The sequence below is a fragment of the Vollenhovia emeryi genome, unplaced genomic scaffold (genome assembly GCF_000949405.1).
Source record: "Vollenhovia emeryi isolate VEMERY1.0 unplaced genomic scaffold, V.emery_V1.0 DF939193.1, whole genome shotgun sequence".
Lineage (NCBI taxonomy): Eukaryota > Metazoa > Arthropoda > Insecta > Hymenoptera > Formicidae > Vollenhovia > Vollenhovia emeryi.
The window spans coordinates 930,233-942,849 of record NW_011967173.1 but is presented as its reverse complement, the minus strand read 5'-3'; the positions used below and the strand labels follow the sequence as shown (position 1 = coordinate 942,849).

At 51.7% G+C, this 12,617-nt stretch overlaps 1 protein-coding gene across 3 annotated transcripts; it reads left to right on the top strand.

Moving 5' to 3' along the window:
- The first annotated feature begins 24 nt into the window (after positions 1 to 24).
- LOC105562210 (TBC1 domain family member 13) lies at positions 25 to 3,542 on the top strand. Of its 3 annotated transcripts, none has more exons than XM_012012853.1 (11): positions 25 to 408; positions 491 to 564; positions 681 to 809; positions 895 to 1,051; positions 1,142 to 1,298; positions 1,357 to 1,413; positions 1,572 to 1,770; positions 1,853 to 2,054; positions 2,448 to 2,570; positions 2,639 to 2,696; positions 2,791 to 3,542. In XM_012012853.1, the coding sequence occupies exons 1-11, from the start codon at positions 389 to 391 to the stop codon at positions 2,857 to 2,859; spliced, it is 1,245 nt and encodes a 414-aa protein (XP_011868243.1). In that variant the 5' UTR covers positions 25 to 388; the 3' UTR covers positions 2,860 to 3,542. The 3 variants fall into 3 exon arrangements, with proteins under 3 accessions (XP_011868243.1, XP_011868244.1, XP_011868245.1); XM_012012854.1 differs by having other exon boundaries at positions 26 to 408; positions 1,397 to 1,399; XM_012012855.1 differs by lacking the exon at positions 1,357 to 1,413 and having other exon boundaries at positions 29 to 408.
- The last annotated feature ends 9,075 nt before the right edge of the window (positions 3,543 to 12,617 follow it).

The window sequence follows — 12,617 nt, the reverse complement described above, 5'->3', positions numbered from 1 at the left end:
ACTCGAGGAGGCGGCATCGATACCCACCGCTGTCGGAGTCTCGGAGTCAACGGCCATCGCCACCGGCCGCAACAGCTGACACAGCCACACACAGCTGGCCCGTGAGTCTGGCGGAGCGCCGCGATTCGAGAGCGATGGCAGTGGTCGCGCGCGTCGTGCCGGCGCGCCGTCGACAATGAGAGAAAGGGATATCGCCGCGCTGCGTCCGTACACGCGCCCGCCCGCCCGCGCCACCGTCGCTGCCGCCCCGCTGCCGCGTCGCACGCCCACCGAATGCTGATAAGGGACCGCGGTTGAGATCCGCGTAGTTCCCACGCCGCTGGCCCCGGGTCCCCGCTCGCGGTGTCGCGTCACATGTGCCACGCCGCGCGGCGCCGCGCGAGGGAAAATGAGCATCCTGCGGAAGAGGTAAGCGAGCGTGACATCTGGCGCGCGCGCGCGCGCGCAGGAGGCGCCGGACCGTCGGTTCACGTGCGTGGCTTGGTTGCAGATTGAGCGAGTTCGACGACGTGCTCGACGCGGACGAGATCGACACGGCCAGCCTGAGCAAAATATGTTTCCACGGTACGCCCGTGTCGCGCCCGACCGATCGCCCGCTTCGTCGCGGACGATTCGGTTCTTCCGGTGGTCTTGACCACCGTGTTTACGAGAGCTCTCTCGCGACGTCTTTTCTCTTTCAGGCATCCCCGACGAGCCCGGCGGCCTGAGACCCCTGTGCTGGAAGCTGCTGCTCAATTATCTGCCGCCGGCCAAGTCCAGTTGGCTGGAGACTCTGAAGCGCAAAAGGGAGCTGTACAATACCTTCATCGGTAAGCGGACGCTTTGCTGTCGTTTGTTCAGTGAAGGTAATTTAGCGCGTAGCTCATTCACGATGCGTATTTGGCAATCTCGTAGAGGATCTTATTGTTATGCCTGGAGAGTCGAATGCCGACGACAAGGAGAGAGTCGACGTGACGTTACATGATCATCCGCTCAATTTGAATCCAGACAGTAAGTGGCAAACGTACTTTAAGGACAACGAGGTTCTACTTCAGATTGATAAAGATGTTAGGCGAGTATTGAACTATAGACACTTTGAAAAGTCTCTCTTTGACGCATCGATAAGGACAGGGAACCAATAGAGACAATTTTACCTGTACAGACGGCTATGTCCAGACATATCATTTTTTCAACAAGGCACCGATTATCCATGTCAAAAGATAGTGAACGCTAACGGCCAGCAGCGTCTACACCACCGAGTTCAGCACACGGTGCTGAAAAGCGCGAACGTCGAGAGAAAGGGCTTAGGGGTGACCAAGGTAAAAACCTACAAACGATTAAGGCTTCCATCGCTAATTTCCTTAAATTTATTAATAGATTTTACTTGTCTTTGCCTTTACGTTGACGTGGAAAGCAGCAGGTACTATAAACGATGCAAGTAGAGTAATATGTTTTACCTAGTAAGATAGCGTTAGAAAGTTCCTCTTTGCGTTGCTGCGCTTTGCGAGCAGTTCCGTGTCAGTGAGACAGTTCCGTAATATTCTGCGAGCGCAACACGTTATCGCGCCACATTACTGTATTTTATCTGTTAGATAGCGGTTTCTGTCAGAAAGGCTACGGAAGATTACGCGCCGTTGGCCGAGGGTGGCGAGGCACACTGGGAAGTGTTGGAAAGAATACTCTTTTTATACGCCAAGTTAAATCCCGGCCAAGGTTACGTGCAGGGAATGAATGAGATAGTCGGACCTATATATCACGCGTTCGCTTGCGATCCGGATCCCACGTGGAGAAGTGTGTACATTACGACATAAGCAATTGAGACGCAATCTGAATAATATCTACTGACAGCTGATGTGTACCTTTCGTCTCGTAGAACACGCCGAGGCAGACACTTTCTTCTGCTTTACCAATCTGATGGCCGAGATACGCGATTTCTTCATAAAGACTTTAGATGAGGCGGAATTCGGGATTAACTCGATGATGAGCAAATTGACGAATCAAGTTCGAGCCAACGATCCCGAGATTTGGCTGCGTCTACATCAGCAGGAACTATGCCCGCAATATTACAGCTTTAGGTATAGCGTATGATTGCCGTCGTCATCGATATTTGTAAAGCCTTGTGTCCACAGTGCTAGAAATCGGTTCGAAATCTCGTTCCGTGAAATATGTTCTCTCTGAAAGTCAAACAGTGAATTATCACGGAAAACAGTGAGTAGTCACTGATTCACAATTCTAAGTAGGTATACTTGTAACTGTGAATCAGTGAGTGTTCACTGTTATCAACGATAATACACTGATAGACTTTTAGAGAGAGAGAGAGAGAGTAGCCAATCAACTTCAGCTTTGCCATAAAAACTGCAAGTTGATTGGCTACATATCTCTCGGATCGAGATCTCAGAGCAATTTCTAGCATCGTGGACGCAAGTCTTAATTCTCATTGTTATCGCTATTCTCGTTCTCGGAATAAGATGGTTGACGCTCCTCCTCTCGCAAGAGTTCCCCTTGCCGGATGTTATGAGAATATGGGATTCCTTGTTTGCCGATGATAACAGATTCAGTTTCCTCATACATATCTGCTGTGCCATGATCCTGTGAGTGAACAAATCTTGTGTTTCTAGCAGTAATTTTCGTTGTTTCTTTAAAACGTGTGTATCTTCAGATTACTGAGGGACCAGTTGCTGGCCAGCGACTTTGCTGCAAACGTTAAACTCCTGCAGGTGAGAAATATAAATGTTCCATTGCACGTATGAGCATTTATATTTGTTATTATTATTAGAACGTACCGTGAAAAATAATGTGTTCTATGTCCAGAATTTTCCCTCGATGGACATCCAGATTGTGCTCTCTAAAGCCGCTGCCCTGGCAGGCAAGACCTTATGATTTTCTTAATTATTAATTACGAATATGGACACGATGCAATTATGTCGAGTATCAATAATTTTCTTCCTCTTCCCGAGTTGTTACGATCACAGTTGCGTGATTTATATATTGCATGATAAAGCGTAATTTTATATACCATCGTCACTCCAGAGGAAAGGAATGCAATAAAATATCAATTATAATATAATATCATGTAGATGTTCGAGCCGACAGTCGATCTTATATCAAACATTTAATAGTTGTACATACGATACGCACTATCGTAGCGAATACTGAGATCTATGTACAGCATTTTGCTACATGTTAAATTTTTTGATATATTTAAAGCGTATTTGTGTACATACATAATGTTATAGTGGAGTGTAACATTCAGCCGAGGAGTATCAAAGTATAAATTTGTACGAGAGACACGATAATCGTTTCGTAAAACGGCAGGTAATGATAAGGTGAGAATTAAGTCGAATAGGAAAGTCCCGATTTGAGCTTTCCCGATTGTCCGATACAATTTGATGAATTTATCAATAATCGCATCACAATAGATTAGTACCGTTTATACCGCGCCATAGCAATTACACGATACGTCAAGAGGAGAAATTACATTTTGTAATCTTATTTTTGTAATAAAACGCGCCGTTCGAACTACGTTTATAAAATAAAGGGAAACGTTATATCAGTTCCATCCTATACGTGCCACTGTAATTCGATTACTTGGCGAACGGTCGACGACACACCTCGAGCCTTCTAGAAATACGCGTTCTTCATTCTACTCGCGAGAGAGTCAGAGAGAGAGAGAGAGAGAGAGAGAAAGCGACGATCATTATTGGATTAATAAAGCCGCCGCGTTCCCTAGCAGAGCAAACCGAATTTCCAGATTTTATTTCATCTCGTCTCGCTCTCCGCGGAGTAGAATGATTGATCCGGACGACGGCGGGAATATTAATCAGAGCACATCTTGGTTATTCGCGCCGGAGCTACTACGCCAACGTTTCCATCGCGGACTGCGTAACGCGATAGAGACGCGCTGGGATTATTATCAAAGAACAACGGGAGGGACTTGAGAGAGACACAAGAGTGTTTCGTGCGTGATCGAGGGAGAAACTGCACGGAAGAAAGCTCTCCGCTTACGTCGCGGAATTTAGAAATAGCGCAAAACGCACGTCTTCGCGCGCAGGCAGCGTAGAAAATTACGGGGGGGCCGCGGCCCGACCGGCGCGCGGCCTTCCTCTTTATCGCCAACGACGCGCTTTGTTGGGGCCCGGGACCGGACGTCCACTCGTCGCGGCCCGAACCCCCGGCGTGGCGAATCGCTGCCGTATCCTCGAGATTTCGAGATACCGGGCGTAAGAGTCGCGCGAGAAGTCGCCCGGAGAAGGAGGGCACCCGCGCTCGTGTGGGTGGACTTTTATGGCGGTTGATTACCTGATTTATAATCTCTATTCGCGCGGGGGCCCGTCCGGGGCTTGGCGACGGCGGCCGGGCCCCCGATCGAGCCCGCAAATCATCGTCGCGTTTTGGCGACGGAGGGATACTCTCTTTCTTCGAGCTGTACTCGTCGAGCCTCTGTACACTTGGGCTGATGCGTTCGGAAACGTCACCCGAGTGCTCCAGTCTATCGTTTTATCCTTATTGCTCGTGTTAAGGGTATGCTGGAGTGATTCTGCACTTCTTGCCATCTAGAACTGTCAGTTCGTGAAAACATTTGTGTAATATACAAATTACGTGACACTTTTCTGCACAGACCGACAGTGCTCCACTATTCCGACTAAATTGGAGAAGAGCACGGTCTCGTTGAAGTTAAGTTTAGAAGGCTAAGAAAAAGTCTATTCGCTCAAATAAGTTCAACTTGTAACTTATTTGAGTGAACAGATTTTTTGTTAGGCTTCTAAACTTAATTTTAATGATACCGCGCTCTTCTCCGATTTAGTTCGAATAGCGGAACACTGTCGGTCTGCGCACAAAGGCCAAATGTTTTCGCGAGTTGGCAGTTCTAGATGCAAGAAGTGCAAAAGGATAAAATGGCACTGGTGCATTCGGGTGATGTTTCCGAGCCCAGCGTTGGCTAGAATCCAAGGCGAAGGCGCTCCGCGAGCGTTCTCCAGTGTCGCGCTCGTCTTCGTTGCGCGTCAGTAGGACGACAAGTGGCGCGACCGTAATGGCGACCTGACGGCAATCAGGGTTTAACGAAGAGGATCCCGGGAGCAGAGCGGGCTCTATAAAACCGGGCAAAAACTAGTAGATCTCTACCGTAAACGCGCCCGTCGTCATTAGGGCCGAAGCTCGAAATTTACCTCGGCCCGTCGCCGCCTACCGGCTAATCAGAGATCGCGGACTTTATGATCGCCGATGCGATCGTTAAAGGATAAATACGCGCCGGGGAGACGGCTCTGCCTTCTGGTAGTCGGGACTCGACGTCGGGGATTCATCAGGGCTCGCGTATCGCCCGGGGATAGAACCGCGTTCTTATTAAAGCGGAATCCAATCCGGGAAGTCGAGGCGGCTCTCGGTGATTACACTGTATTCCGTTTATGAGCGACACGGGGAAAAATCGCGGAGAGGCGTCTGAATAATCCGTTCTAAAAACGCGCCGTCCGTTACTTGCGATTCAAGTTCTTAGGAGCTCTCTTAGAGGCATCGGCGATACGCGAGGCGCATTGTAATCGAGTTCCGCGCGAGGGTCCGTTTTCTGGCTACGCCATTGGCACGGCCGGGGCCCGGGATGCGCGCCGAGTCCACGGGTTCCCGGGACTTCTTCACCCGCATCAGCTCGCACGCGGAGGAGGTGACACGCGGAGCCATCGGGGTTGACGAATGTGCCAAGATCGGCCGGGGATGACTCGGCAGGATTGTCCGCCGGCGTTCCCAGCGGTGGTCCCGGCGCGACTTGCATACAGCACACGGATTGATGGATCCTGACCTCTCAAAGGAGGGCTTCGGCACGCCTTTCGGGACATGATAGATTCGTGCGCGCGACCTAATACGGACTTGGGAATCGGCGAGAGGTCGCGCCGCCGATCCGTCTCGCCGAAACGTGAAAAGCCCACGCGGCTGCGATCCCTTCCGGGCGTCCGAGCACTTTTCGCGGCTCCTCGATGCGTCTCCTCCGGCGCAGCCCTCCTCGTCGAAGCCCGCTGTCTCTATCAAACCGTTCCAGCCGGGGCGACGCGACGTTGCGATACCATCGCGGGCGCGACACGGGCTATCGGGCACTGTTTACAGTTAATTTACCGTACCGTGGCACGGCGCGTTATCTCCTATTCGTTGGTGGTCCAACGTATCAAGGATCTCAATCATTTATTTGTGCCGGTGGAGATACACTCAGCGTGCGCGTCTATCTGTCGCTTCGTGCATTGTACGCGGGGTTTCACCTCTCTCATGCCGCGCGGAGAGACGCGTCACGACGTTACGAAGCCGATTTTATATACTGCCGCGATCGCGCGCGCGCATGTTGTCCCATTACATAATAACTCGCTGCCATCCGGTCGAGCGAGAGAAAGAGACAGAGAGTCAGAGAGATTATGCCGATCCGTAGATTATCGGCATTCGATCGATAGACGTCTACGCCGACAACCGTCGCCGCCGCGTTCGCCGCGCGATCGATCCTCCGGGGAGGGATCCCTTTGGTCTTCGCCGCCATTCATCCCTCCCCGCCTGAATGCGGGGCCTTGTTTCCGCCCGCGACGTTTCCGGCCGCGCGCGACACGGATATCGCGCCACGAGGAAACGTATCCTCTCGACTCAACGGAATCGATATTGCCTCCCTCAGGTAGTACGTGCGAGGGCGTACGTATGATATGTACGCGCGTGTGCGCGCCCGTCAGAATTCGCCGAGTATCTGCTCTTTGCGAAAATTCCCGCCGTCCCTCACGTCCGAACAAAACGCATATCGCGCGATAACGAAATCCTCAACCCCCGGCGCGGGGAGAGGCGCCCTAGAGTTTAGCGATCTCTAATGAACTGCTAGCCCGTTAGTTAGCTCAGTTCTCTCTCTCTCTCTCTCCCCCTCTCCCTATTTCATCTATGTCTATGTACGTTGCGTGCGGGTGTGTACAGTGTGTACCTGCTATACTATACACCGCGTATAATCCACCCCGACGGGTATGGTAGAAAGAGAGGGCGAGAGACAGAGAGAGAGAGAGGAGGGGGCTTTGAAATGCGGAACGCGGTACGTACACGTAGATACAAATAAATCCTGTTAGCTGGTACGAGAGCCGCGGCACGAGCTCGCTGCAAAGCCGAATTTTCGTTGCTCTCGGCTCACATCTGCGAATATTTGCCCGTGGGTAGCACATTACACCCCCGACCCCGGTTGCAACCCCGGGCTTGTAACTACCGACTGCTCCTCCTCCTCCTCCTCCTCTCGGTTCTCCCCCTGGAGAACCGCGTCCGCCCCCCCCCCCGGTACCCCCGGAACACCCCCCCGCGTTACGCGTGCGGCGGAATACGTCGCGGTTAAACCCCGACCGCGCTCTTCTTCCCGGTCCGCTCGACGAGCGAGACGCCGGGAATTTGCATCTTTACGGGATTACGGGCGCAATACGGCCGGGAGGACGTGTACGACGATCGGGAGCGGATTAAGTTCGACGCTTACAACTGTAATAACAGACCACCCGGCCGAATCGGCGCGCGCGGAGCCCCCCTCCGTTTCTCCGATTTCTCCCGTCTTGCCGCGCAGCGTCCGCGTAGCTTCGACACGTCGGCTCGCATCAGGCTGAGCCGCTACGCGAACAATCGATCATTCATCAGACCGTCGCTTCACGCGATCGTACTTTTTTCCACGTCGCTCGCGTTACTTAATTAGGCATTGGCGGCGTCGCGCTCGCGACACGCGTAATTAACACGTGCCTGGATCGCCGCGATAAGGAAAGATGAGAATTATCGTTGCGAGAGGGTCCTTTGTACGTGTTACCGTCGCGCGCGTCTCGCGCCTGGATCGTGCGCGTATGCGTATTGTCGCGCGTCGCGGTGAATCGCGGACGATCATGATGAATCATCAAGAGTACGCGGCGCGGTATTACCAGGCTGATTCTCGACATCCCGAATTATTCGCGGGACACTCGCCGTTATAAATTCGCCGTTCGCGTCCGACCCCTGGCCATGGGTTTCGAGCGTGGCGGCGGCGGCGGCGAGACGCGAAAATGGCGGTTGGGATCCTGAAATTTCGTGAGGAGGAAGCCGCGCCTCTCGGGACGCTAAAAACAAGGGAGAGCAAGAGCGGCGGCAGAGGGAGAGAAGGGGTTGCCGGGAGGCGGGGACCCTCTTTTAATTTTCTTTTAGCCGCCGCGTGAGCAGCTAATTTGCGGCTGCGAGCTCGGTTTGACAGGAAGGAAGGAAGAAGGGGCGGGAGAGAGAGAGCGGCCGGGGAAAGAAACGATTGAGAAGCGGAGGGATCGCGCGGATATAAAGGAGGAAATAAATTTCTCTCCTTGTGATTTGCATGCAATGAATTTCCAATTCGATCGGACGCCCTTTGATGCCGCGCGCCGATCGCGGCTTGATTAACGCACGGTCGCGCATCGCGCCCAATTTTTTCACGTCGCGTCGCGTCGACGGTCTATCATCGGTCGTCCGGTCGTTACCGCGGTCTCTGCAAAAGTGGAGGGACGATTTGCTGAAAGCGAATCGCCTGTGCGGGGGCGTGGATTATATCGTATACTTCTGGTCTCAGAGAAGATCTTCAGTTTCACAGGCGGAAGAGTCGTCGATCTTCGTCACCCCGTCGATTCGTTTCATGAATACACACCGAGCGGAGCCCGGCATTCGTAGGGGCACGCTATTTTTTGGCGCACAAAGCGCGAGGGGACGGGGATGCTCGGCGTGGGTATACGCGAATGCGTAGGTGCGTGGAGGTCGGTAACAGGATTACGAGGGGCGGCTGCGGGGCGAGACTCGCATAGGGGCAGCAGGCTCGGCCCGAGGGGTGCCGACAAGTGGACCGAATAATATTGCATGGTGCGAGGGAACCGTGTAAAAGGAGAATCGTGGCGGATCCTAGGCCCGAGGTCATTCGGTATCCATCTAACTCGATCGTCGATAGTTGATTTAACGCCGCGTGGATATGCGAGGATTAAAGAAGTCTCGGAGCAGCGTGGAACTTTAAACTACATAATCCAGAGTTATGCGCGCGCGTGCGCGCGCGCTCGTACGTGTGCAATCGACAAATGTAAATAATTACAAAAGAAAACCTCGCGAGAGAAAAAGGAGAGATGGAACTTAACAGTGCGAAATTTACAAGAGTTCTGTCGCAAAGAGTCAAGATATCTAGATGGAAGCTTCGAAATGATTCTCGCCGGCCCTTCAGGGATCGAGGATCGCAACGCTAATCACCGTCGATGACTGCGATTGTCTTTTCGGGAATTACGAAGCCGCGCACTTTTCTCTCGCGTCGGTTCACCGACGCGGCCGACGTGTAGTCGCCTAAATTGATCAGTCGAGGGTGCATATTTACTGGCCACGGACAGGACAACGCGAGATAAACCTGTGTGACGCGCGAGCCTGACGTATCTACGCGCGCGCACATACACACACACACAGGCCTGCGTGACGAACAAGTGCTGCGAGAATTGTTAACCCTGGGCTTTGTGCGACAGCACCGGCATCCGGCGATCTGCAGCGTCTTCAATAACGACCCTCCCAGTCGCGACCTCCCCGCAAAATATTCCGCTCGCGTGTACCGCGCTCCGCTCGGGAGATGTTTGGGATTTGGGATTTGGAATTCTCGATTTCGCCGGGACGAGGGATACGAGGGACTTGACGAGAAGGAGAGAGGGAGGGAGAGGCGCTCTTCTTTCCGGGGAGGACGCGGAGGTGAAGCCTCGGCCGCTGCGGATTGGTATACGTGCGGCGCCTGTGTATCTCGCGGGCGTCGCGTACCGTCGTAACACGGCGACGAAGGGAGGAAGGCACGGAAGAATGAAATGATCGAGTTATGCCTGATTGCCGCTTGTTGTTCCAGCTCGATAAACCGGACCCGGGCTCGGACCGAATTCACCCTGTTCTCCCCAATTTCGCCGGGTCCTCCAAGCCCGTCCGCCCTTCGCCGATAATCGTCCTCGAGGAAGATTCCTCGTTTTCGCGAGGACGACGAGGTATACGATCGACAGCGCGGCCCAGGAAGTGATTTCCTTAACTCGTCTTAATCTCCCCTCGATTGTAATCGGCGCGGAAATTTCGCCGATTAATCCCCGACGGCGCGATCGTCGGATCGCGATCGCGTTTTAAAGTTCGTATCAGGCCGGTTCTACATTGGTCGTATCGCAATGTCGCAAGGGTCGTAGACTGCTTCTAATTCAACGCTGATCCCGAGTCGAAATTCAGGCCCTATGTTAAACCTTTAATTCTATTATACAGTAGGATCTAAAACAGTAAAAGAGGTCGAACTACAAGTACAAAATTTACTCCTACCTAAAAACTGATAGTGTCGGAAATTTCTACTTTTACCAATTTAGCATTAAAGTAGATCCTTTTAAGTAGGAGCTAAAGTAAATTTTTAGAATTAAAGATTCAAGGGAGGCGTAAAAAATATAATGTCATCGAAGTAGGTTATCGCTGGTCTATGTAAGTGTATAGATCAGCTAGGTAGGTGCAAATTATCCTTCACAGTTTCAAAATAGTACCAAAATTTCGACTCGGGATTGGTCGAGTCTATGACTTGCGACGCTACGATCGATGCAGAACCGGCATTATTCGCGAACATCGACGCGATCGGTATCGATATCCCGCGCCACTTGTTGGCAGACATCGTTAGGTCCGCGAGGAATACTTTTGAGCCATCGGCCAGCGCGGCTCACGGTTGTCAACGACGGTTAATTCAGCGTGTAACCGTACGCGGGATCGAGTTAACGTTAAGATCAAATTGGATTTGGCGCCGGCGCTGGTCTGGCTAAAACTTAGTCATCCGGCAGGACCCTCTTAATCCGTTTACGCTCCTTCGTTCGGGATCCTGCCGTCTGCGTCTCCGCGGCTACGTTGACAGAGAAATAAAGAGAACGCGGGCGGGATGAGGAGGAGGAGGAGGAGGAGGAGAAAGAGAAAGAGAGATCGCTTCATTGAAACGGGGCTAACGTCTACGAATATCGGTTCAATGGAGGCAAAATTAAATGCGGGCGAAGGAGAATAATATCCGTTTTCCGGAAAGTGCCGACGTCGTGCGATTCATCGCGGGGTAGATGCAAAAGAATCGACCTCTCGCCGGCGTATCCAGAACGAGACGCTGATGGATCGCTCGCTCATCTAACATATAATCCTTCTCTTCTTCTTATATAATTAAAGAAACGAAAGAAATTAATTGTATACGATGCCTGTACAACTCAATCGTTCGTGTCACAGTACACGACACGAATGCACGATTAACGTGACATTTCGCGAGACGTCAGCTTCGTCACTTCACGGGTCTCAACGTCTTCCTTTCGCGATGCTTTGAGAGAAGGCACCTTGTCGGCGCGACGGGGATCGTCAGTCTTCTCGCCGAGGCCACTTATCCGTAAAATTTCCGGGAGATCCGCGACGATTCGCGGGGCGTTGGCGGAGGCGGCATGGAACGGACACGCCCAGCGTCGCGACGCTTTTATCGATCAACAAGAGCACGGCCGATGTACGCCAACGGCCATTTTACTTTTCCGCCGGCTGATACGGGAGAGGATTGAGGAGGCGGAATTTCTGCGAGGCGAATCGACCGATTCCGCAACGATATTTTAACAGGGATAATCTATCGGACTTCTCTTTATTCCGAGCCAGGCGTCAGCAAACTTTTTCTGTAAAGTGCAGATATAATTGTAAGCACCTTGTGGGCCAAAAGTTTGCAAAAATGGACGATTTTATGTGAGTGTTTGTATAACAAGGGAGGTAATACATTTTTACAAATTTTGCATCGGAAATTTAAAACGTAATAATAATAAACAATGTTGCGGTGCTTATTGTCGTCAGGAATGAATGAAAATAAGTCGCAAACTTATAGTCGCCCAAACTGGCAAGAGATTAGTTTGTTAAAAAAGACCTTTTTCCTTTTTGTTTCTCAACAAACTAATCTCTTGCCAGTTTGATCGACTATAAGTTTGCGCCTCAGTAATAATAATAGATAATTACGCCGGCTGTAATTGGACGCGAATTCGTGGAGTTTGCCAGTCTCTCTTCTAAACGACACGCGCGTCAAATATGACTGGCAATTCCGGGCGAGAGTACTGAGGTCTTAATAATTGACACTGAAGCTCGAGTTTCCTGAATTCGCTATCCGGGCTCGTAAATTTTTTAAGCGCCATCGTCGATGTAGCATGTACGGTCTCTTTACGGGCAAAGCGGGCAGTCGCTATCGTTAACCGTGCGCAGATATGTATCGCGTTTTAGGGCCTTTAAGAGAGGCTGCTAAGAATTATAGATTCTCGCGTATCTCCGTACAGGGCGTTATCATATTTATGGGTGGTGCCGGGGAGCGCGCGACACGAAAACCGCATCTCTCGGCGCGCATATTTTTAAATACTAATTCGGTGTGCGCGCACTTCTTTGTTCGCCTCGACTCGTCCTGCGATCGTTGCAGTAGCCCCCGTTCGATTGCGCGATCGGCCACTCCACGGCCTTATCCGCGGCTCTTGACGACACGGGGCGAAAACGAGGCGGGAGCACCCCCGGGGTCAAAGTGATCACTGATCTCCGATTCATGCAAATGACTCAATAAGGAGACGTGCGATGCTTTAGGGACTTCGATACACCTCGTATACATGCAGCGCATTTTATTTTTTCTTTTAACCTTCTCCCTCTCTCTCTCT

What these genes read in the sequence shown, in the direction of transcription:
- LOC105562210 (XM_012012853.1), top strand. Translation starts at nt 389, where the DNA reads ATGAGCATCCTGCGGAAGAG. An exon ending in GAGCAAAATATGTTTCCACG is followed by an intron (nt 565 to 680) that starts GTACGCCCGTGT and finishes TTTCTCTTTCAG; the next exon opens with GCATCCCCGACGAGCCCGGC. An exon ending in ATCTGCTGTGCCATGATCCT is followed by an intron (nt 2,571 to 2,638) that starts GTGAGTGAACAA and finishes GTGTATCTTCAG; the next exon opens with ATTACTGAGGGACCAGTTGC.